Source organism: Acomys russatus, chromosome 2 (assembly GCF_903995435.1).
Source record: "Acomys russatus chromosome 2, mAcoRus1.1, whole genome shotgun sequence".
Classification (NCBI taxonomy): Eukaryota; Metazoa; Chordata; class Mammalia; order Rodentia; family Muridae; genus Acomys; species Acomys russatus.
In genome coordinates this window covers 9620334-9645101 of record NC_067138.1, presented here as the reverse complement: position 1 = coordinate 9645101, position 24768 = coordinate 9620334, and the positions used below count along the sequence as shown (strand labels likewise).

Here is a 24768-nt window from a genome sequence, read left to right as displayed (position 1 = left end):
TATTTCCCAATCTTATGCGACCCCACCATGGTGCAGTCTTCACTGCCTTCGACTACACTTTGAAACCTTCATATGCTGGATGGTCTCACAGCTCACAGTCTACCCACAAATCCTCAGGCTTATATTAAAAACATATCCAGACCTGGTGGGAGTAGTGGCACATGGTACATATGCAGAAACCTGTAATCCCAGCCTACAAAATCGGAGAACTGTGGGTTCAGGAGCTGCCTGGCCCCCATAGTGAATTCTGGGCTATATAGAAAAACCTAGTCTTGAAACAACACTAAAACCATCTAGATTCTCGCCACTCCCTACCACCTCCGTTGTTACCAGTCTGGTTCTGGACACCAGCATTTATTGACCATACTTGCCTCTTTAGAGGAGGTGCCTCACAAAAACCAGAGGCGGGGCCTGGAGAGATGGCTCAGAGGTTAAGAGCACTGTCTGGTTTTTTGTTTGTTTGTTTGTTTTTTGTTTTTTAAGAGATTTATTTATTATTATGTATACATAGTTCTGCCTGCATGTAACACCTGCAGGCCAGAAGAGGGCACCAGATCTCATTAATAGATGGTTGTGAGCCACCATGTGGTTGCTAGGAATTGAACTCAGGACCTTCAGAAGAGCAGCCAGTGCTCTTAACCTCTGAGCCACCTCGCCAGCCCCCTGTCTGTTCTTCCAGAGGTCCTGAGTTCGATTCCCAGCAACCACATGGTGGCTCACGATTGTCTATACCGGAATCTTATGGCCTGCAGGTGGACATGCAGATAGAGTCCTTAAATACATAAAAATAAATCTTTTTTAAAATATGCCATCTTTTTATATAATTTATTTTTATTTTCTTAGCATTGGGGTTCTGCCTGTCTGTGTCTGTGTGAGGGTGTCAGCTCCACTGGAACTAGAGTTACAGACAGTTGTGAGCTGCCATGTGGGTGCTGGGAATTGAACCCAGGTCCTCTAGAAGAGCAGCCAGTGCTCCTAAGCCCTGAGCCATCTCTCCGGCCACCATAAAATAAATCTTAAAAGAAAAACCAGAAGCAGACACTCATTCTAAAATATTTTCACTGACTTTCTGTGTCATTTGGTCCTTTCTTTTCATGAATCAGCTCCAAGGCCCAAGTGACCTGTGACTCACCCTCAGCCACCCCATGGCCCCTGATTGTCTTTCAGTCCGGCAAACACTTTTGCACTTCGGGATAGCTAGTGTCAACGCTCCTACTTAGATGGCCACACAGCTCCCCTGCCCTCAGTTTCTCCTAGAAAGTCTTTCCTTTAACACACAGCAACATGCAACATCCTTTCTGTGGTAGGTTCCAAGTACATGTGTGTGTGTGTATGTGTGTCTGTGTGTGTGTATGTCTGTGTGTCTGTATATATGCGTGTGTCTGTGTCTGTGTGTGTGTGTGTGTGTGTGTGTACCCAGGGATCCTCCTGTCTGTGCTCTCCCACCCCACCCTGCCCCCTGCCTCTCAGGCTGGGATTACCGGCTTGTGCCACGACTCCTGGTTTTTTGGTTTGGACTCTGGGGACTGAACTCGGGTCCTTGTGCTTTCGCAACAAGCTCTATCCTTTAACTTTACCTCCCCAGCTTCCTACCCTCCGAGAGCAGTTTTTGACGCGTCCTCCTTCAAGAGCTGAAGCCTAAGGGCTAGAGAGAGAGCTGGCTTTGTGGCAAAGAGTGCTTCCTGCTCTTGAAGAGGGCACGAGTTGTTCTCAGCACCAGGTTGTTTACCCCGGTCCCAAGTCGGGGCCTGAGCGTACCAGGCATGAATGCAGTACGCATACGTAGACACGCAGGAGGGCGCGGAGGACGTCAGATCCCCCGGAACTGCAGCTGCAGGTCATCTAGAGCTTCCACGTGGGTGCTGGGTCCTCCGGAGGAGTAACCAGTGCTCTTAATTTTCCAGTCACCTCTCCAGTTATCTTGTGAGGGTTTGTTGTTGTTTTGTTTTCGTTTTGCTTTAAGTTTGTTTGTTTTGGTTTTTGTTGTTGTTTTGTTTTGTTTTCTTGATATTTGAGACATGGTTTCTCTGTGTAGCCTCTGCCTCCCAAGTGCTGGGATTAAAGGCATGTGCCACCACACCCAGCTAAGATTTTTTTTTTAACACATTATTCTGCCTGCCAGAAGAGGGCATCAGATCACATTATAGATGGTTGGGAGCCACCATGTGGCTGCTGGAAATTGAACTCAGGTCCTTTGGAAGAGCAGCCAGTGCTCTTAGCCTCTGAGCCATCCCTCCAGCTCACCCTGTGAAGTTTTTGTTAGTTATTTTCTTGGTTACTGTGACAAACACCTGACAAAAGCAACTCAAGGGAAGGGATTACCTGGCCAGCAAGAACAGGTACGGTCCATTACAGCAGAGAAATTATGGAGGGAGGAGTGGGGGGCAGCTGGTCACACTGTGCCCCTCAGTGAAGAAGCAGAGGTGAGGGCTAGAGAGATGACTCAGCTGCTAAGAGCACCTGCTGTTCTTGCAGAGAACCCATGATGGGTTTCCAGCACCCACACAGCAGTCAGGGCAACTAAGAATCACCATGGAAACACACCCCTCAGTGTGTTAATGAGGGTGGTTTTCCTTTTTTCTTTTTCTTTTCTTTCTTTTTGTTTGTTTGTTTGTTTGTTTTTTGGTTTTTCGAGACAGGGTTTCTCTGTGTAGCCTTGGCTGTCCTGGACTCACTTTGTAGACCAGGCTGGCCTTGAACTCACAGTGATCCTCCTGCCTCTGCCTCCCGAGTGCTGGAATTAAAGGCGTGTGCCACCACCGCTCGGCTTGTTTTTTGTTTTTTTTGTTCTTGTTGGTTTTGTTGTTGGTTTTTGTTTGTTTGTTTGTTTTTGGCTTTTCAAGACAGGGTTTCTCTGTGTAATAGCCCCTGGACTGGGTTTGTAGACTAGGCTGGCCTTGAACTGATAGAGCCCCTCCGGTCTCTGCCTCCCTGAGTGCTGGGATCACAGGCATGTGCCACTGTGCCTGGCTCAGAAAGGTTTAACGGACCATAGAAGACCAGCCCTGAATGTGGGTGCTATGCCATGAACTGGGGCTCCAGACTGAATAAAAAAAAAAAGGAGAAAGTAAGCTGAGCACCAGCATTCCTATCTGCTGCTCTTTCTTTTGTAAAACTTCAGTTTAATTTTTATTTTATCCTCCAATTATCCACAACATCCCATGACTGTCTGCCCCTGTGCATGCGCTAATTCCACTAGTGCACCCCTCATGGTGGGCCTAGCATAGTGGGGTGTGGGAGGTCTGCGTGAGGAGGGCATGTATATACTCAGACAGCCGTGAGCATGGGGTGAGGGAGTCTCAGTACAGAAGATGACTGGAGGGGTTGGAAGGGACCAGGACTGGCTACGCGATCAGGTATGGGAGGGGAAAGGCCGAGAGTAGCCAAAGGACTAAATGGACCGAGCCCCAGTATGGCCAGGCATAGCCACAGAGAACAAGGGGTCCATAGAGCAGCAGGAGCCGGATTTCAGAGTAGGGCGGGGTGTAGAGGCGGGGCACCAGGGCTGGACCGGAATGTGTGGTCCGGGCCAGGGCCAGCTGAGACTAGGAGGAGCTAAGAAATGAGAGGAGGGGGAGGGAAGACTCCTGCCCGTGTGGGGGCATGTTTGTCCTGAGGCATATGTGCCCTACCCGGGGTAAAGTCAGAGGGCAGCCTCAGCACTAAAGGCTTTGGCGTAGTTGCATAGCCAGGCACATGCCACCCCCGCTGCTCTCCCAGCTTACTGTGGTCCTCGTGCCTTCCACAGGTGGGTCTGGTTGACCACAAAACAAAGCTCGGAATGGATGAGGGTACCTGAGAGGGATACGGGTCAGGGTGCTCAGGGGAGAGACTGTGGCCTGCTAGTCAGAACTCCCAAAACAGGAAAAGGCATCAGGGGCTTGGTGGGGTAAGGATAGGCCCTGTTGGCTCAAGGAGTCTGGACATGCAGATTTGGAAGTCAAGGGCAAGTGGGTGGGGAGTGTGTATGAAGGTGGGCAAACTGCTGATGACCAGAACAAACAGACCGTGAGACGCCGAGTCATCACACCCTTTGCTCTTCCATATGCACCTGGAAATTCTTAGGAGCATGTCAGAAGAAGTGTGCCTGTATTTCTAATACGGTGTGAATATCCCGATGTGGGTGTGCACGTGGCACAGAGACCTCTGAATGTGTCAGTGCCTAGACACGGGGCCACTGGCGTGTGCATACCTGTGCCCAAACTGCCACACACTTGCAGTCGGAGATGCCACATGTGCCGGGCAAGAGGCAACGCTTTGCTCTGGCCAGGTGTTCCATAATCACCCTAGCATCCTGCAGAGCGATTCCCCTGTGATCACAGCTTGCCCAGGCCCGTGACCCCTCTAGTGACCTTTAACCAGAATGTGTAAGATTGGGCCAGAACTTGTGACAAGGTGTTTTTATGTGTGAACATGAGTGTGGGTTTAGGGAACAGGACTTGTGAGCCTGGACGGGGCCATGGGCCGGAGTTTACTAGCTGTGGACTCTCCTCTCTCTTTCTCCCACGCGTGGTTTTCCCCATAGCTCTCCGGCGTCCCCTCCCTCCAGTCCGGCTGTAAGGAAGGTGGGAGACACCTGTTGGGGGACTAAGAGGGGCCAAGCCCACCCTGGCCTCTCCGACTGCGCCTGCCTGCCCGCCCGCCCGCTGCGCCCGCCCTGCTGGCCTAGGGTCCCGCCCCCCCGGGACCGCCGGCAGCGGAGTGTCCGCCAGTGAGCGCACGGTGGTCAGAAGAGCGCAAGGCGGCAGGAGCGCACAGCGGGGACCCTGCTCAAGGAAACCAGCTGAGATAGGAGCCGCCGGAAAGGCGGTAGAGCAGAAGGACCGCCCTGGAGACACCGGGGGCTTCGGGCGGTGCCAGGCAGGTGAGTGTAGCTGCAGGGCGCCGGGAGCCCAGCATCCAACGCAGTGACTCGCCGCCTCATGCCAATCTAGTCCCTGTCCCAGACCCATATACACTGCTGCCCTCCTGCAGTGCCTCTTGGATTCTTGATTCTTGTCTTTTACCTTTCTACACCGTTTTTCCACCACTGCTCTCTATTTTCTGTCTCTTTCTTGTCTTTTCTTTCTCCTGCTGCGTCGTCGGTCTTCCCGCATCTCTCTCAACCCATTTTGCTGTCTCTTTTCAGCTGTCGGTCTGTCCCTGTCCCTCTCTCTTAGGTATTTAGGTATTTCTCTCTCTCTCTCTCTCTCTCTCTCTCTCTCTCTCTCTCTCTCTCTCTCTCTCTCTCTCTCTCCTTTCCCTCCCTCCCTCTTCATCTTGGACCTCCTTCATCTCTGTCTCCCCACCTGTCTCTCCTCCAATCTGTCTCCATATCTCCCTGTCATTGTCTCTGTGTGTACACGAGTGTATGTCACATCTCCCTGCACCACTCTTCCTTGGTTTCTGTTACTCTTTCCTCCAATTTGCTTTGGCCTTCCCCTATCCTCAGTCTCTGGCCGTTTCTGACACCCTCCCCCCCCCCCCCCCGCCCATGTCTGGTCTCTGGTTCTTTTGCTCTCTCTATCCCTCCTTCTCTGTTTTCTTGGTCTGTCATTTTCTTATAACCCCATGCATGCCCCCTGAATCCATGAACATCTCCCCTTGCGTTGTAGGGTGTGAGTGCAGCAAGGCCCAGCACCCATAATTCCCTCCCCCACAGACGGCCCTTTCCTCAGGGCCCCGCCTGGTACCAGGAGCGCCCCCAGCAGGCGGACTGCGCCTGGAAGCTGTAATGGAGACCCTGCAGAGGCAGCAGGCAGCACGGCTGGCCCAAGGAGTGGGGCCCTTGGCCCCTCCCCGCCTACCGCTTCCACAGCCTTCTCTGCTTGGCACCCGGACCCTACAGGCTCCTGAGGGGGCTATGGGGATGGTTGGGGCTGAAGAAGAGGAGACTGCCGAAGAAGATGAGGAGGGAGACGCGCCCTTAGCAGAAGAGGAGGCAGCTGAGGAGGTCCATCCAGGAGCCCGATGTCCCAACTCACCTTCCAGCCAACCCCCTGGAATCCAACCGCATGAGTGGACCTATGAGGAACAGTTCAAGCAGGTAAGAGCCCCCTCCCTGCCACGGCCAGGCTGTCCCTCCTTGCTCCCCTCTGGCAACAGTAGTCCACACACCCCTACCACCCTCTGCAGGATGTAAAAACAGAGACCTAGAAGGATAGGAAAACCGGAAGATAGATAGTGATGCATCAGGAGAGACACCCATATAGGTAGAACGTACACAGGAATTCATTAAGAGGCACAGGAGATCACAGAAATGTGGGAGCTAACAATTGGGGGGGCATTGGTGACTTTGAAAGATGGGGAAGAATTGGGTTTAAGGGTCTTTGAGGGATGGGAGCCTGGAGTCTGAGGAATCCAGGGCAACACTATCTCACCTACCCTCTGACCTATCAAGTCGCAAGTACCAAAGGGACTGCCCCAGGCTGTCTGCTGTCTTTGGAAGGAGAATAGAGCTTGTTGCTCCTTTCGCAGACTGGTATACCCACCCTCTTTCCCGCTACACTGCTCTACCATTCGGTTTCTTCCTCTGGCCTCAGTTCCATGGGTGTCAGCTCCCAGCTTATGCTGGCCACTTCAGCTGCACTGTGATTGAGGCCCGCCCCCCACCACCACCCTGGCCCCCTCCCCCACAAGTCTTTATGTGCATGACCATAATCCGAACCCTTCCATACTAGGAACAGTAAAGCCAGGCTGTCACCATTGGTGTCACCATGGTGTTACTCAGGCCTGTGATTTCCAGCTGTGCCATTCTAGTGATGTCACTCAGAGGGTGTTGGTCTGGGGTATTTTTCTAGGAGTGCTAATCTGTAGCTAGTGTTCTATAGCATTAGTGTATGTAAGACCAGGAGTGTCACTCAGGGCCTTGTCAGCCTGGAGAGTCTCTAGTGACTGTTTCTACAGGGCACTGTTCTGGGCTTATGGTTGAGAAAGTGTAGATACCATTGTAGGTACCCAGGTGAGACTTAGAGCTCTGGGGCATGTGTGTGTGCGTGCATGTGCACGTGTGTGTGCATGGGTGTCTCCAAAGCTGGGTCTCTGGGGTTTGGTACTGATGGAAGGATTTTACAAGGTTGTTATTATTGAGGGATGGAGTGTTACTTATGTGACTCACAGCAAGCTGAGGCTGAGAAACTGTTGCTCTGGGTCGATGACTCCATTACTCTGAAACTGTTCGTTTTAGACTTGGGGAGTTATGTTGGAGGTGGGGATGACTCCCATCATATTCTGACGTGTCAAGTCCTGCGTTTCCCGTGTGGCCAGTGCTTGCGTAGTGTCTTCTGTAGTGGGCACTGTAAACCACCTCTGGAAGGGGATCAGACAAGATAGCCCCTGGAAGGAGTTTCCCAGCATCCTTCCTGCCTGAACTCACCCTAGTCCACGTTCTGGACGGCAAGAGTGTGAACTTCATGAAGTCCTTATTCAGATTAAGGCGAGCGACTAAGTGCCTCAGACACCCATCAGTCTTCTTTCTCAGTGTGCAGCACAGCCTCACCTTAACTTCCCTCCTGGGACTCTGAAGCTTGGTCCCCAGGATGCTCAAGACCATCCTTAAGACAGTACTTCCTGCTTCCCCTCTCCCTATATTTGCCAGATGCAAGGCTTGAGCTGCCTAGGATACTACTAGCTGGGATAGGTCTCTTGAATGTATTGAAGGCACCCTGCCTGCTCCTGCGGGTGGGTCTGGAGCTAGAGAATTCCCACCAGACTTCATTCACCCTTTCATGAAACACTCTTGTCCAGGGTACCGCTCGAACTGGGGCTCCAGGGGTTGGGGGGCGGGGTCAGTGGAGCTGGAGAATGACCTTGGTCCTTCCCCAGCTGTATGAACTCGACGCGGACCCCAAGAGAAAGGAATTTCTGGACGACCTGTTTAGCTTCATGCAGAAGAGGGGTGAGTACAGGGACGCGGGGGAAGTGCCCAGAAAATTCTCCCATCGGCTAGGTCCGAGGAAGGAGGGTCTCAGGGCGTAGTCCCCCTCAGGTCCTCCCTGCTGAGATCTGAGGGTGGTGGCACCTTGTCCTTTGGTCCCTCAATAACATCTTTAACCTCTGACCCTGCGCCCCCCCTTCTCCACCAGGGATTAATTAGTGGCCAACCCAAGGCAGGTTAATGAGTGTAAGATCAATTGGGAGGGTGGAAGTGGGAACTGGTCAGGACTGGCTTGAGATAGGAGGGTCCCAGGACTTAGGACCATCCGTGCACAGTGTGCCCTTCCTCTAGCCCGGCCCTTCCTCCTTTTCCTTTTTGCTTTAGCTCAGGGCACTCCCTACCCGTCCTGCAGCAGGAAGGAATAGGATTAGACTGAAGGGAGGCCTTCCTGAAGGATGGGCTGGGGCCATGGGGATGGGTAATGGGGAAAGAATTCCTCTCCAGAAAAATCTCAGTGTTGAAAGCATACAGAAAGGGGTCCAGGCCGGGTGAGGATGGGCAGCAGTCCATCACTTCCGCTTCTCCCCAGATTCATGGGACTGAACACTGACTCATTATCTCTCTCTACAAAGCTAATTAACTCACTCAGAGCGTAGCCTGATAAGCTGCTAATTAACTGGCTGCACTGCCCCCCCCCCCCAGTACAGCGTCTGGCCCAGTCTCCCCAGTCCCCAGCCCAATCCTCAGCAACCTTTTCTGGTCCCTTCCTTCCTAAGAGCCCTGGGTGAGGACCCCAGGCTTTTTTGCTCCCCAAGGAGACTAGGTCATGGTAGTCCAGTGTCCCTGCCATGCACCTTCCTGAAGACCTTTTCTCTCTTTCCTGGAAATGGGGTGGCATGGGCTGACAGCACTGCCCACACCCCGAGCTCTGCCTCCCTCTGCTCAGCTGCAGGGGGAGGAGGTCTCTCGGGGCCGATAATTTCCCCCCATTAATCAGGCCGCAGCTAATTGTTCGGGTCCAAAGGCGCCGGTGGAAGGGCCCGGGATCGGTAAGGAATTAACTGGGGCCCATCGCTCAGCTCAGACATGTCCCTTTGTCAGGACTGGCTGGCGGGGGTGGCTAGACTTAAAGAATTGGCTGGCCTAGGCAGGAGCTGATCCTTTTGCGCCTGCTGTGCCCTGGCTTCCTGCAGCCTTTGCAGGTGGGCGCTTTGGGGAGTATGGCTCTTCAGCATGCAGGGAAGTCCTTCCTACAGTCAGCAAACTAAAGCTTTTGGGCGAATCTGGCTATCTGGTAGATTAGAACAGCTTTTCGTTTTAACATATTTGGAAAATGGAGTTGAAACACGCCTAGAGACCTTGGCTGTCCTGGACTCACTTTGTAGACCAGGCTGGCCTCGAACTCACAGCGATCCGCCTGCCTCTGCTTCCCAAGTGCTGGCGTTAAAGGCCTGCGCTACCACGCCGGGCAGCCTGTGAGATTCTAACCTCAGGGTCTGTGAATAAAGTTTCGTGGGGGCACAGCCACGTCCAGCCTCTTAGATGTTGTCTAAGGCTGTTTCTCGCATATGATTGCAGAGTTGGGTATTTGTAACAGGTAACTTTTTGGCCTACAGAGTCTAAATATTTACCTTCCGGATCTTTACAGGAAAACTAAGCTGATTTCTTGTCTTAGTCTCCGGTCCTTCCTGCTATAGGACGGTACCGGGGAGGGGACGGGGAGGGGGGTGGTGCGAGGGGGACTCTGCCTGTAATCCTGCCCCCTCCTCTCCAATCCTTTCGTGGGTCCTGTCCTTACTCAAGCCCGGTGGAGATACCCTTCAGTTCCCCTGAGCTGACCTCAGACGAGGCCTAATGTTAGTGTCCTGACTAAGTGTCCTACCCACTTCTCACCAGGGACGCCAGTGAACCGGGTGCCCATCATGGCCAAACAGGTGCTGGACCTGTACGCATTGTTTCGCTTGGTGACAGCCAAGGGCGGCCTGGTGGAAGTCATCAACCGAAAAGTGTGGCGAGAAGTCACACGCGGCCTCAGTTTGCCCACCACCATCACCTCTGCGGCCTTCACGTTACGCACCCAGTGAGGACAGCAGAGGGCGGGGGACACAGGGGGCAGAGCCGGAGGGGCACCGCAGTGAAGGGCGGGGCAGCGTTGGGAAGATCCGCACTTCCATTGGCCATCCGTCTGCCCCTAGGTACATGAAGTATCTGTACCCATACGAGTGTGAGACGCGGGCACTCAGTTCCCCAGGGGAGCTCCAGGCTGCCATAGACAGCAATCGGCGTGAGGGCCGTCGCCAGGCTTACACCACGGTCCCGCTCTTCAGCTTAGCAGGGACGACACCTCGGGGCGCTCCTGGCCCCGTCTCGAGCCATGGCCCCGCCCCAGCCGCGACTCCGAGCTGTCCCGGTTCTGCCCAGGGTCCTGCTTCCGGCTTGCCAGCTCACGCTTGCGCTCAGCTGAGTCCGAACCCTGTAAAGAAAGGTGCGAGGGGGAGAGGGCGGAGCTTGGGGATGGCGTCTCTGAGATCTTTGCGCAGGGACTCGGGTATGGGAGGCATTGCGATATGAGAGCAGCAAGATCTGATGGGGCTCAGGGGGTCTGAAATCTCTAAGTAAGCGACCCTGAGCTTTAAGGTGAAGAAAGCCACGAGAGCTGTAGGGTCTGAGGTTCAGGAGAAGGTCCTTCATCCATAGCACCTTTATTCAACTGCTGCCTGCGTAGAAGTCCCTTTTGAATGTAGTTTGCTACTTCTGTGACTTATTTAACAACAAAGAGCATGGTAATTCTCTCACCTAAACCACTCTAGACCTATATGCTGGTCCTTTTTAATCCACATCTCCGGAGGCTTTATGCCAGAGTCTCTGGGTGAGAGGAGAGACTGAACATGGTTTATCAACCTATTTTGGTCCCAGGCCTAGGGGAGAGTCAAATGCAAACGCGGGCTGGTAGGACCAGAGAAGCCTAGTGGCCTGCTTCTTTCTTTCTTTCTTTCTTTCTTTCTTTCTTTCTTTCTTTTTCCAGAAGAGAGTGGACTTCCACCTCCACGTTTGGCACTACCTGTGGGCTTGGCCTTGGAGGCTGCCCGAGAAAAGCTGGCACCAGAAGAGCCTCCAGAGAAGAGGGCTGTGCTGATGGGCCCCATGGACCCACCTCGGCTGGGGGCACCCCCCAGTTTCCTTCCCCGTGGCAAGGCTCCCCTAAGGGGTGAGGAAGGGCTTGTTAGTGAAGGGCTTCGGACTTGTGGTACAGACAGATCCCTCTATAGATGGCCACATAATAATTTTTTTTTTTAGATTTATTTATCATTATGTATAGTGTTCTGCCTACATATATACCTGCAGGCCAGAAGAGGGCACCAGATCACATTACAGATGGTTATGAGCCACCATGTGGTTGCTGGGAATTGAACTCAGGATCTTTGGAAGAGCAGGGGGCGCTCTTGCCCGCTGAGCCATCTCTCCAGTGCCCCCACATAATTATAATATGGGGTTTAAGTAAAATGGGGGCTATCTGTAGGAATAAGGGAGGAGTCTAAGTGTGAAACCTGATTCCCCAAAATGTGACTTCCCTGCCTTCTTCTGGACAGAAGAGCGCTTGGACGGGCCCCTCAATCTGGCAGGCAGTGGCATCAGCAGTATCAACATGGCGCTGGAGATCAATGGGGTGGTCTACACTGGTATGGATACCACAGGCTGTCTACACTGGCGTGAAGTCGGGATGTAGACTGGCATGGGGGATTTTTTAGATTTTTCTCTACTAGCATGAGGCTCATGGGTATCTGAACTTGCATGAGGGTTAGAGTATTGTTACACTAAAATGGGTTAATGAGAATGTCTACATGGCATGGGGTCCCCGCATGGTCTGTGCGGCACAGTTGCCACGGGATGTCTGCTTTGCTGTGGGTCCGTGAGTTGTTAGTATTTATTGTTCACCCACTTAAGGGTATCAGCGTTGCCACAGGAGCTGCTCGCTGGCCAGAGGGTCTTGCCACCGGCAGTGTGTGGCAAGGGGTGTGTGTGGGTTCTCCAAGAATCCACTTTTGTTCACTTTTTTTGGAGGGGGTCTCACATTCTCTGGTTTGCACTTTTTCCTATCTCTTCGTCCCTTTATCAGGTATCCTCTTTGCTCGACGTCAGCCTGTGCCAGCTTCCTTGGGTCCAACCAATCCTCCACCCTCTACAGGGCCCCCTTCCAGCACCTTGCCCTGAAAGCAGCTACTTTTGAGCTGAGGGGAGAGAAGGTACCCTTCTGCCCTGACTCTTTCAGGATATGATGTCCACTCTGGGATCTGGTCCTGGGAGACACCAGCATGTCACCACCTCCACACCAAAGGGATTTGCTATTATGCTCCATCTACCTCATTGTAAAAGGAGGGCACTGCCTCCCTATTCCAGCAGCATCTGCCAAAGAGCTCCTCCCCCAATAACCCCTATCATCCTTTCATGTGACTCCCCTGCCCCCCGCCGCCATGTCAGTGTCATCTTTGGTACCCTACCTCTCTGGGTCCATTCTGCCCCTTTTCAGGATGCAGGTGAAGGATCGGATTTGAATGTGAGGATGTCCCTTGGGTTGCATCTGAAAAATAAAGCTGTACTTCCTCCATCTCCCGTGCCTCCTCTTCTGCTTGGGTCTGGGAGGTGAGGTGTACACAGATTGCATTGAGCTGTCCAAGTGGAAGACTGAAGAGCAAATCTCAGTGCTCTGTGAGAGTAGGCGAGCACCTTTCTGGGGGTGGGTGGGAAGCAAGCTTTCACTATGTTGTTTCCTGAGTGGTCTTCAACTCACTGTGTAGGGCAGCCTGTCCTCAAACTTGCAATCAGCCTCCGGTCCTTTTTCTCTCTTAGTACCACCACACAGAGCACGGTCTCAAACCATACTGTTTGGATGTAAGTCCTGACGTTAAGAGGTTTGGGTGCAATTCATTTGAACCCTAAAAGAATCCAAAACTTTACGGTGCCCCCCTCAGGAAGCTGCCTACTGACCTATAGGTATGAGTCCATATTGCAATAGTGGCGTATTTGTTCGTGCACTCTCAGGGAATGGGGGGGGGGGGGGGGAAGGACTACGTATCTCCGAATTAGAACACCAAAAGTCTTGACAACCAGGTCCTGGAAACCAGGATGGGGCCAAGACCTGGAACGTTACCTAGGTAACCAGGTTGCTTTGACATCTGTCTGCTCACCCGGGCTCACTGGTGGTGGCGTCACTTCCTACGGGGCGCAACGGCGCTCTCGGATTGGCCAGTGTTTTTATTTGGGCGGAAGTCCCAACCCCTGGCTGTTTCGGGTCGCTGCAGAAGCGATGGCGGCTCTGACCGATGTGCAACGGCTACAGTCCCGAGTGGAGGAGCTGGAGCGCTGGGTGTACGGACCGGGAGGGACCCGAGGCTCCAGGAAGGTGAGCGGGTCCGGTCCATTGATCCGTTTCTGGGGCAGGACAGACGCGATCCGCTGGCCCTGCCCTCCCTCGGGACGGATGCTACCGCTTCTGTAGGGTCATCATCAGCCCAGCCTGTGAAATAGAACAGTTCCAGGGCTTCCTGGAACGAATCGGACCCGCGGCGTTCGCTCCCGAGGGCGTCGGGACGGGAGGGCGGATGCTTAAGCCTGCCTGAGATGGGTGCGGCGACAACTTTTTTACTAAAACTCCACCCTTGCGATCACAGGCATGCTAAGGAGACCAGGCAGTTTGAATCCGATTAAAAAACGTATTAATGGGAGTTTCAGTACGAGCTGAAGTCCGCAGTGGGGTGTCGATCTGGAGCCCTGCGAAGTTAATTGCTAAATTAATTGCGCGGGACGGGAGCCCTAGAGGAGTCAGAGCACAGGTGGATAAAGAAGGCTCCAAGGGGTGAGAGGTGAGGCCTAAGCAGGCCCAGGATAAGGAATGTTAGAAAACTGAGTCCTAGGTATTCAGATGTGGGTGAACACAATGTCTGAATTTTGACAGGAAGCGTAGGTGCACTCAAATCCCTTTTTACGATGTGGAAGCCATTTACTGGAGAACTTCCGGTAGTGTGGGGAAGCTGGACCTAAGCACATCAGAGGTAATGATGCCTGTGTACTTTTTGTAAAATTGTCACCAGCAGATTGTGTTCCGATTTGAGAAGCAACTTTTATCAAGACACTCTCCCCTTTGGCATCTCTGACCCTCCTGATTTTCCTTGTATCACTGACTGCTACGTCAGTCTTAGTTGGGTGCCTCTCCCGAGGCATTAATCCCTTGGATAGCAGTATTCTTCAGCTTTGACAAGAACAAAAGCCTTGAGTGAACGCCCCCATTTCCTTAGCCTCACCCTCTAGCTGACCCCTGACTGTTGGAATATTTGCTCTTCAGCCCCAGGCAGGCTCATCCACGCCTGTAGTTTCAGTACTCATTTCATGTGGTTATGTCTCCGTCCCAGAGTGCTTCTCCGTCCCAGATTTTCTATTCTGAGAGCCTGATTGATGCTTATCTGCTGGTCCTGTCCACAGACCTCTCAAGCCCAAACCCTTAACCTCTGCCTCTGCCCTAAACTGATTTTCTTCTGTCTTCTCTGAGATGGGGATTGCATGTCTTTGTCTTTGGGATCTCTCTCTCTCTCTCTCTTTTTTTTTTTTTTTTTCCTTTGTCTTTCGAGACAGGGTCTCGCTGTGTAGCCTTGACTGTCCTGGACTCACTTTGTAGACCAGGTTGGCCTCGAACTCACAGCAATCGCCTGCCTCTGCCTCCCAAGTGCTGGGATTAAAGGCGTGCGCTACCACTGCCCAGCCAGTCTTTGGGATTTCTAGAGTCTTTCGTCTCCTGTACTAGACTTGATGTAGAGGGTATGGGGCTAGCTTGAGGTAGGCCAGCCAGTCTATTCTCCCACCTTGAGCTAAGGATGGTCTGGGTGAGGATATTTGCGTATTTCCTGCCCAAACCCAGGGCTTAGGAACCAGGAAATAAATAGTATGTAAGGGTGTTTGATTAAACCTTAAACTAGCACATTACTTCCCCAAGTTGAGGAACACTCCCACCCTCATCCCACTAAGGAGAGCATGATCTGCATCCCCTCTCCTTTCACATTAAAGAGCTCCTGAAGGTGAAGCTGTCTCTTCTATAATATAAAAGGAGGGAGACCAACCTAGACTATTGGAATTCAACAGCTTGAAAGTCCGTAGAGAAAAGAGGATGCTTCCAGGCCTTTTTTCTTTTTTCTTCTTCTTTTGGTGATGGTCTTTATTAAGTAGTCTTGGCCATCCTGGAACTTTTCATATAAACCAGGAAGGGCCTCAAAAATCACAAAAATCTGCTGTATCTGCTTCCGGAGTGCTAGGATTAAAAGCATCTTAAGTCACGTGGCCAGTGGTACACCTCGGAATTAACCTCCACGTCCTTGCAGGTGGCTGATGGCCTGGTAAAGGTGCAAGTGGCTTTAGGGAACATTGCCAGTAAGAGGGAGAGAGTGAAGATTCTCTACAAAAAGAGTAAGTATGCCGATCAGGTGCCTGACAGCACTGCCTCCCATGCCTGCGCTCCCTGAAGCCTGTCCTGCCCTTCAGCCAGTTTGCCACTATAACAGCCCCTTGAGGATAGAAGCCATGTTATGCTCATGCGGTAAATTGGGGCATGCTTTCTTATGGATAAATCCCAAGCCTGTGCCCATTGTCCAGAGCCATGGGCTGAAAGTTCTCCCTCAAAGCTTCCCCTGGTGGGGGATGGGGGACAGGGTGTGGTGTGCCTCCAGGCAAGGTTGAGAAGGCAAGAAGCCCCAGTGCTGGTTTAGCCAAACATTTTACGTTATTGTAGCTGGCAACTTTCTCAGTCAGTAGAAATTAGACAAAAGCCTAGCTTGTCTTGGGGTACTGAATAGAAAGGCGCCTTCTGCCTTGGTGAGGACAGGTCGCTGGGGGTCAAGTGGTGGCGGCACTTGTGTTTCAGGCTGCACAGCTTGAGATCAACCAGCAGATGATGATAGCGTGCTACCCTCTGGGGGGCAGAGTACAGGACCAGCAGCTGCTGCCCACCCTGCATGGTGTGGTCAGCTCTTAATTCCAGGATCTCCTTAGAGATTGGTTGGCGTTCCTGAAACATCATTTCATTTTAAACATGTATTCCATGTGTGTGTGTGTGTGTGTGTGTGTGTGTGTGTGTTTAGAGGACAGCCTGTGGGTATCCGTTCTCCTTTCTTCATGGAGGTTCCAGGGATCAAACTCAGGCCCTTGGACTTGGCAGCGATCACCTTTACCTGTTCAGCCATTTTGCCAAGCCTCCAAACCTCCTGTATAAAGTAAGGTTCCATTTCTACCTGGATTGTTTGTTTGTTTTTTCCTGTCCTGCTCCTTTGCTAGTTGAAGACCTGATCAAATACCTGGATCCTGAGTATATCGATCGCATCGCCATCCCGGAGGCCTCAAAGCTGCAGTTCATCTTAGCAGGTAATGCCAGACTTAGGCTAAGCACACGAGCTCTTGTTGCAGTTTATCTTAGCAGGTGGTGCTTGACTTAGGTGCGCAGGAGCTCTGAGGATGTCAGTTGTGGAGGGGGTGGGCACAATAATGGCCTCCCTCTCTTACCTGTTACACATACAACCTGTCACCTACCTTCTTGGCCTCTGGCCTGAGGCCCGAGGTGACCCTGTGAGTTTGGTGGTCCGCACTGGGTGTAGTACATACCTCTGCGCCAGCTGCAGAGCACAGTGCCAGGCATATGGACACTACTTTAATACTCTGTCAAAGGCCCATCCTATGATTTTCCTTTAGAATCTTCCACAATGCTCACAGCGTAGAGGATCTTCCCAGAAGAGCAGGCACAGCGACTGTCTTTTTTCAGGAGAAGGGAGGATAGTGGCATGGGTTCTGTCTTCTGTTTTTTCAGTCTGATTCTTTTCTTTGTGTGCACTGAGTCATAATGCATTCATAGGTGGCGGGTGGTTAGCAGCTCACTTCTTCCCTCGCATTCTCAGGAAGTGAGCTTCTCTGGGTGGGGCAGCCTGATGCTTTGGTTAAACACTGGTACCTTTCTCTGACTCCCCCCCCACTTTTTAAAAAAGATTTATTTATTTATTATTATGTATACAGTGCTCTGCCTGCATGTACACCTGCAGGCCAGAAGAGGGTACTAGATCACATTATAGATTGCTGTCAGCCACCATGTGGTTGCTGGGGATTGAACTCAGGACCTTTGGAGGAACAGTCAGTGCTCTTAACCTCTGAGCCATCTCTCCGGCCCTGACTTCCCTTTTTTGATCAGTTTCCTCCACTCATTTCAGGAAGCTGTCTCAGCTCTTAGAATGCCTCAAATGGGCCGGGCATGGTGGCGCACGCCTCTAATCCCAGCACTCAGGAGGCAGAGGCAGGCGGATCGCTGTGAGTTTGAGGTCAGCCTGGTCTACAAAGTGAGTCTAGGACAGCCAAGGCTACACAGAGAAACCCTGTCTTAAAAAAAAAAAAAAAAAAAAAAGAATGCCTCATATGCAGGTCACACAGTATTTCTCTTGGTAAGAACTTTGCCCTTAACTCCTTAACTGTCTACAACAATGCCAGCAATGCCGACTGACACTGTGGTTTCCCTGTTTTGCCACAGTGACACAAGGTATTACCTTTTTAGATAGTACCTTTTCCCTTGATGTCTACAACATCCCCCTTATAGATTCAGGTGCCCGCAGAGCTCAGAGTCACCATATCTCCCTGGAGCTGGAGTTAAAGCAGTGGTGAGCTACCCAAGCTGGGTGCCAGACATGGAACTCTGGTCTCTGGAAGAACAGGATGCTCTTAGCCGCTGAGCCGTCTCTTCAGCCCGACTGCTGATTTCCTAAAAGATCTAGAGAGCCTGAGGCAGCTTCCTTTCCTCTTTCCCATTCTGTTTGTCATTTTGGCAAATTATGGAGGATAGGGACTATCACTGAAAGCTCAGCATCTTTCTTTTCTAGGAGACATCTCTGGGGCTTCAGCATTTTGGGCAGAGATTCTAGTCAGTTATTCTGCAGGTAGTTTTCTGAGCACCTGCACCTATTCACTCATCCAGAAGATGTGAAGCTGGGCACAGTGGCCATGTGTCTAGAGTCCTAAGTTCTTGGGAGACTGAGACAAGAAGCTAGCTTGGGCCAACAGAACATGATCCTGTCTCAAAAAAAGAACAAGGAAAGGAAAAACAAAAAGAAAAACAAAACATTTGTTGATCATATACTGTGAACCAGGCTTTCTTTATTCCGGGATCAAGATTACAGCAGTGAACCAAAGTCTTTGTCCTCATGAACACACGTCAGGTAGCTGTCCTGAAACCTACCTGGGAGCATGAGGGGGCCGTATAGCACTGAGGACTGGGGAGGTGGGGCAGTGCCTTCTGAGAGGCGCTAGGTTCCCAAAGGGCTCCTGGGTCCATGGCCACGGCTCAGACTCCAAGTTCAAGGACGTGTCCGGCCTCCCCACCCCCACCCCCTGTGCTCGGCCTCCGGAAGTTTGCATCCACTTACACACAGTCGGGTAGTCGCCTGAGTCGCCTTCCTTTGTGCATGTTGTCGCATCTTCACAAGCATTGCCACCATAGCGCTTGGCTACTCAGGAGCCCCAGTGTCTTCTGCTTGCTAGGATAAAGTCCTAACACTTCAGCCTCCCAGCCAGCTCAGTGAATTCTCCTGCCTGCCAAGTATCCCTTCCTCCATCTGTTCACACACGACAGACAGCCTTGCTCCAATCACCTTCCACTCTGGATTTCAATGCACCAGACGCCTTGTTCATGAAGAGCCAGGACCCTACTCGTCCACACTGGCCTCTTCCACTCTGTCTCAGCGCCCCTGTCCCTTTGTAAATTACCTGTGCCTTGGAGAGCCAGTGAGCAGAACCTGTCTGACGGTCTGCCACACTTCTCTGTCAGCTCTTTCCTGGGCCCTGGGCCTGGGTGGCAGAGCCTAAAGTAGTTTGTCCCCTGTGAGGGCTAGGACCACCTGCTGAGTTACTGACAGGAGACTAGAAGAGGAGGATCTGGAGTCAGAACTTGAGGATGAGGATTTGTAGAGACTGAGCTGCTCCTTGGGCTCAAGATGGGAAGGCTGGGCAGGATGGGGATGTGCACCCAGGGAAGGGACCAGTGGCATAGCAGCTGCTCAGAGCTCTGGGGCCCAGCCTGCTACCTGCCATGCACAGGCGTAGTGATGCCCACGGTAGCTTCACTGCTGTCATCTTGTCTTTGTGCTTCAGAGGAGCCGTTCGTCCTCTCCCAGGTGGCCCTCTTGGAACAAGTGAGCGCCCTGCTGCCCATGCTGGACAGCGCTTCTATCAAAGGTACCCCGGGGTCGCAGCTCCGCTCTCACGCTGAGGGACATGCTTGGTGGGACCTGTACTAATGCTGTACTAACCTGGACCGAGGCCTCCCTGTACTAATGCTGTACTAACCTGGACTGAGGCCTCCCTGTACTAATGCTGTACTAACCTGGACCGAGGCCTCCCTGTACTAATGCTGTACTAACCTGGACCGAGGCCTCCCTGTACTAATGCTGTACTAACCTGGACCGAGGCCTCCCTGTACTAATGCTGTACTAACGTGGACTGAGGCCTCCCTGTACTAATGCTGTACTAACCTGGACTGAGGTCTCCCTGTACTAATGCTGCATCTGCTGTCTGCATCCTCCCACCCTGTGGGTACCTACTACCTGACTGTGGCTAAAATTCCCAAGTAAGAGCCTAGGTCCAGGAGCTAACCTCCAGCAGTCCCAATGCCAGGGATTCCCTCTGCTTTCTCCCTGCCCCTAGTGTCTCCGCTTCAGGGTGCTGCAGAGCCCACGTTCTATTGTCAGAGCGCCGGCCAGGTGTGTGAATCTTTCCTGCCACACTGGTAAAAGAGCCCCTGGGCCTGGGCTTTGACAAGCAGGCAGTGGCTTTAATTGAATCCAGATATCCATCTTGTCTGTCTCTAGAGGTATTTCTCTCAGCTCCCCTCCCTGCCCTGATCAGCTACCCGCTAGACTATCTATCTGACAGCCTGAAGCTGCTGCCGGCAGAACATGGTGTGCTAGGCTGTGGGAGTCCGTCCACAGGGCAGTATAGGGACCTGTCTCCATTTCCAGCCCACCTAAGCTTCCCTATCCCTTATGCCAGGAAGCCAGCCCCGCTGAGCTGAGAGCAAAGGGGCAGGGCGTGTGATAAGTAAAACTCTCTTTACTTGGCCCTGCTCATAGCAAGCAATACTGAGGTCCTAAAGGTTTTGTCTTCCCGGCACCTGTTCTCCCTCTCCCCCCCCCCGCCCCGGGGTCTTGCAGTGAGGCTGGGGTAGGCAGGGAGCCCCACCACCACCTCCAGCTACAGCGGTCGATGAAGCCTGGCGTTTGTTTAGCTTCTCTGCTCAATACTCTCATCCTGCCGAAGACCTAATAGACTATTGAGCAGTCCCGGGGGAGGGCACAGGCATCATCAGGCGGGGTGTGGGGTGCCTTGTGTTTTACAGCCGTTCCTGAGCACGCTGCCCGCCTGCAGCACTTGGCCCAGATCCACATCCAACAGCAGGTATGCACGGAGAGAGGCCCGGGAGGGAAGGCTGACACGGGATGACACTTGGGGAAGCGTCCTAGCCCACTGGGTTGTCAGTGGAGGAAATGTGGAGGTTTGCCCTCTATTTCCAAACGTGCCACCAAGGGGAAAGGACTTGACTAGGTCACATCCAGGTCTCTTGCCTTCCAGAATAGAGCTCTTCTGAGATACTAGAAAGTTGAATTTGAGAGGTGCCCAATACTCCCTGGGCATTTGTTTTTGACTGTGGGTGAAATGTCTTTTCTCGAGTTCAAAGACTGTTTAGAAATAGAAATAGAGACTGAGGTCAGGCATGGTGACATATGCCTTTAATCCCAGCACTTGGAAGGCAGAGGCAAGCAGAACTCTGTGAGTTCGAGGCCAGCCTGGTCTACAGCGGGAGTTCCAGGACTACAAGAGAAACCCTGTCTCGAAAAAACAAAACAAAACAAAAGAAGTAGGAGCTGAGGGGCTGGACAGGTGGCTGGGCACTTAAAGTTACTTGCTGTTCTTGCTGAGGGGCTGGGTTCAGTCCCCAACACCCACATGGCCACTAACAACTAACCTTTGTAACGCCAATCCCAGAGGATCTGACGCCCTCCTCTGGCTTCTTTCAGTACTGCATATACATGGTGCACCTGCACACAGGCAAACAATGCATACACATAGAATAAAAATAAATCCTTAGAATACATAGGGAAGAAGAGGAGGGGATGTTAATGTGTAGGAACCTCCCCTCCCGTCAGTGTTTGCACTGCTGTTTAGGGCACCTGGCTTGGTTGGCTCCTTTTACTATAGGTTGCTTAAGCATCATCTTTTCTAGGTTTGGAGGGAATAGTAAGCTCAGTGGGACAGGGGCTTTACTCATCTCCTGGGTATACTTTGGCCAACAGGACCAGTGTGCGGGGATCACCGAGGAGTCCAAGGCTCTCCTGGAGGAGTACAACAAGACTGTATCTTTTGTGCTTCATGATCCTTAGTGGGTACTCTCCCAAAGCCCACCTCTCCTACCCCAAATGAGCGCTCATCCCATCCTCTTCCCCCACCTTTACCCCTTTGGGCACATGCAAAGCCCCACTTGTCCATTCAGAGTCCTCATGCCACCTTGACCCGTCCCCAGATAATGCTCCTTTCCAAGCAGTTTGTGCAGTGGGATGACCTACTGTGCCAGCTGGAGGCTGCTAAGCAAGTGAAGCCAGCCGAGGAGTGACAACTGCTCACCATGCTCGCCTCCAGGGAACGGCAGGCAGGCTCCAGGGCCCGTGCCAACCTGCCTTCATAAGGCGGAGACAGCGTTGTAGTTAGTGAATTTAAATACTGCCTATATGTGCTCTACTGGGGGCTCTGAGGTCAGAGACTGGGTTTACCTTAGAGGTGTGATCTACAGTCCCCATCAGTGTATTTGGTCCACTGACAATAAACTGAGCGACCACTAAAGGAGTGTGTTGGCGTGTTGATCTATGATGGGCTTGGCTGTGAGGAGCAGGGGTGTGAAGAGAAGAGCTGTCAACCCCATCGGGTGGGGACCAGGAGCTGTACTGGTCTGGCTTGCTGAGAAATACAGAGCTCTCACGTCATCTGATTGATACACCGGGCATTGTTTATTTATCCCATGTTTGCCAACTAACCCTCTAAATATCAGGTCCTGGGTTAAGTAAGGAGGACACAGGTAGGGTCACCTGATCTCTGCATAGGGTTTGGGGAAGACCAGGAAAGCAGCAGGTCCCCAGATGGTCATGGGGGAGCAAGCAGGGACTTTAGCGCAAAGGCAAACAGCCTTGTATCTAACCAACACCAGCAGTCCGAGGAGGAGCCCAAGAGGTTTGGGTGTAGGAAATTTTGGGATCTGGAGGAGGGAAGGTGGAGCAGGGGACCTTGATGAGAAAGCACCGTGCTCCACCAAGTGTATGCTGCCCTCTGGTGGTCGGTGGGGGCGGTGGAGGGGTGGCTCCAGGGCTTCTTCAACTCCTTGTACCCAACTTGTAGTGTTGCTGGTACCCAAAATGCAGCGTGTCCAAGCTGACCTGAAAGTAGCTATCCCACCCGAACAGCCGCCCGCTCTTCCCCAAAACTTCTTACGAGTTTCTACCATCTCTTCTCAGTTCTAGCCGTTTCAGTGGTTAACATATCATTGGACAAATATCGGAGAGCTTATTTTACACTGGATACTGGACTAGGCTCTGTGGGCACGCCCCGTGGCCGAAGTGCTATGATGGGGTACAGCCCTTTGCCAGGGTCACCGCTATCTGTTACCCCAACACCACTGGATCCACTCAGCCTGTACGCCAATCCTCTGCGGCCAACAAGTTACACACAAACTATGGCTCAGTCCCTACTGAAGACCGCCAGGCCTGTCCAGTGGCCCAGGGTGAGAGCAAAGCTCAGAAGTCCGTAACGGAGGGTCTCGCCTGCTCGCGTCCATCAGTGGCTTGCATCTTGCTGCGCCGTGTCAACAGGTGACGCGCGCCATCAATCTTTCAAGGCCGCAGGTCCTCATCCTTCAGGTGCAGGACTCCTCCGATGGCGTCCCCGTCCCAGGCTGAGCCCACCGCAGGAACCCCGCCGAGGTCCGCCGTCACCGCACCGGCTGCTCCGGGCCGGCTGGTTGGCGGGAACCAGCTCCGCGGAGCAGCGCCCAGGCCCCGCCCCCCAACCGCGCGCGCGCGTCCCCGCGCGCTCCCGGCCCGCGCGCCATCTTGGCTGCTCCACAAGGGTCGAGCGTGGACTGGCGAGTGTGGTAGGAGCCAAATCCCAGGGGGCGGAGGACGCAGAGCTGGGGAAAGGGGATTGCCTACTGCTTGGGCCAGCAGCCCACGAGTGCGCGGGGCAGCTCTCCGCGCGAGTCCTCGCTCGAGGATCCCCGAGTGGCCCGGCTCCAGCTGAGGTCCCCTCCGCCCGGCCTAGGGCCCCGCCGCCGGGGTCGGTTCCTTCTTTCTTTCTTTGGGGAGTTCTTTGTGAGGGCTCGTGGCTGTGCCCCGGGGAGTCCCAGTCCGTAGAAGCCTAGTGGGGAGAGCCCGCTTGTCCTCAGCGAGTTTGTGGGTAAAGGGGTGTGCGCCCTAGGCCTGAGGAGCTTGAGATGGCGAAGCGCACGGCCCTATCCCAGAGAAGGGGAGTAAGTGAGGGTGGGGACGACACGGATTTAGTTCTGACGGTGAGAAACGGGTCTAAGGGATAATTCTTGGCCCCCAGCCTTGAGAAGCGGGCGTGGGTTCGGAGTTTAATCCCCTTCCGTGGCGAGGAAGTGGACGAGGCATTGGTGGAAAATGCTCATCTTCCTGGCACTCACCTGGCCCTTTCTCGCAGTGAGATTCACCAAGGCGGTGCGCGCAGAATGGAGCACTACCGGAGGGCTGGCTCTGTAGAGCTCCCAGCCTCCTCACCCATGCCCCAGCTCCCTCCTGACACGCTGGAAATGCGAGTCCGAGATGGGAGCAAGATCCGAAACCTGCTAGGGCTGGCGCTGGGGCGTTTGGAAGCGGGAAGCACGAGACACGTGGTGTTCTCGGGGTCTGGCCGGGCTGCTGGAAAGGCTGTCAGCTGCGCAGAGATTGTCAAGCGGCGGGTTCCGGGCCTACACCAACTCACCAAGCTCCGTTTCCTGCAAACTGAGGACAGCTGGGTCCCGACCTCACCAGACACAGGCCTAGACCCCCTCACAGTTCGACGCCATGTGCCTGCTGTGTGGGTACTGCTCAGCCGGGACCCCTTGGACCCCAGTGAATGTGGTTACCAACCTCCAGGAGCACCCCCTGGCCTGGGCCCCGTACCTAGTGGCAGCTGTGGTCCCAGACCCAGGAGAAGGGCTCGGGACACCCGCTCCTGAAGACCTGTGGGGCCTGACTGTGCCTGAGACCTGCCTATCTGTGCTTTCTCTGAGAAGGTGCTTGTGACTGCTCAACGTGCCAGCAAGGCTCGAGTCCACCTAAGTTCCGAGTCCACCTAAGTTCCGTTCCCTGGCCTCGCTGGAATGTGGGTGGGACTGCTATGGAGAACTGGCAGGTGTGGGTCAGTCCTGAGCTGAAGACTGCTTGAGGCCGGCCCGCGCTGCCTCTGTCTCCACTGTATCAGACGTTGACACCCGTGACGGGAAAGGAAATAAAAGCCGTGTCCGTTTTGTCTGGCCTGCTGCTGCGTGTAAGTGGGACTGAAGGAGGGGCAAAAAACTGCCGTCCCGTCCCCCCCCCCCCCGCCCCCCGTCCCCCCGGAGCTCGTGGGCGGAAGCAGGATGGGTAGGGGTAGGCTGGTGCTGGATGGGTCTGGTATCAATAAAAGTTCCAGCAGTAACCTGGCTGGCTTTTTGCCACCTGCCTTAAGCTGGCTTGGGACTCTGCCAGTCCAGGCATTTGCCTCCCGTCTGTAGCATCTGTTTTCCTACAGCGGGATCATGAACTCAGGCTTGGCCTGTCAGGGTTTTAATCCTGGTTCTCCTACTCCCAAGTTACTGC

At 53.3% G+C, this 24768-nt stretch overlaps 3 protein-coding genes across 5 annotated transcripts; all 3 read left to right on the top strand.

Moving 5' to 3' along the window:
- The first annotated feature begins 5713 nt into the window (after window positions 1-5713).
- On the top strand, window positions 5714-12182 carry Arid3c (AT-rich interaction domain 3C). 3 transcript variants are annotated; one of them, XM_051165758.1, is made up of 7 exons: window positions 5714-6025; window positions 7804-7876; window positions 9752-9935; window positions 10051-10340; window positions 10881-11063; window positions 11446-11535; window positions 11973-12182. In XM_051165758.1, exons 1-7 carry the CDS (start codon window positions 5714-5716, stop codon window positions 12065-12067), a joined length of 1227 nt encoding a protein of 408 aa, XP_051021715.1. In that variant the 3' UTR covers window positions 12068-12182. The 3 variants fall into 3 exon arrangements, with proteins under 3 accessions (XP_051021715.1, XP_051021732.1, XP_051021725.1); XM_051165775.1 differs by lacking the exon at window positions 10881-11063; XM_051165768.1 differs by lacking the exon at window positions 11446-11535.
- Window positions 12183-13114: 932 nt separating this feature from the next.
- Window positions 13115-21781, top strand: Dctn3 (dynactin subunit 3). Its single transcript, XM_051157992.1, has 7 exons — window positions 13115-13256; window positions 15223-15307; window positions 16172-16258; window positions 19019-19102; window positions 20262-20320; window positions 21217-21276; window positions 21444-21781. The coding sequence occupies exons 1-7, from the start codon at window positions 13161-13163 to the stop codon at window positions 21531-21533; spliced, it is 561 nt and encodes a 186-aa protein (XP_051013949.1). The 5' UTR covers window positions 13115-13160; the 3' UTR covers window positions 21534-21781.
- Window positions 21782-22996: 1215 nt separating this feature from the next.
- Rpp25l (ribonuclease P/MRP subunit p25 like) lies at window positions 22997-24173 on the top strand. The gene is made up of 2 exons (XM_051165747.1): window positions 22997-23060; window positions 23627-24173. The coding sequence occupies exon 2, from the start codon at window positions 23655-23657 to the stop codon at window positions 24144-24146; it is 492 nt and encodes a 163-aa protein (XP_051021704.1). The 5' UTR covers window positions 22997-23060; window positions 23627-23654; the 3' UTR covers window positions 24147-24173.
- Window positions 24174-24768: the final 595 nt, after the last annotated feature.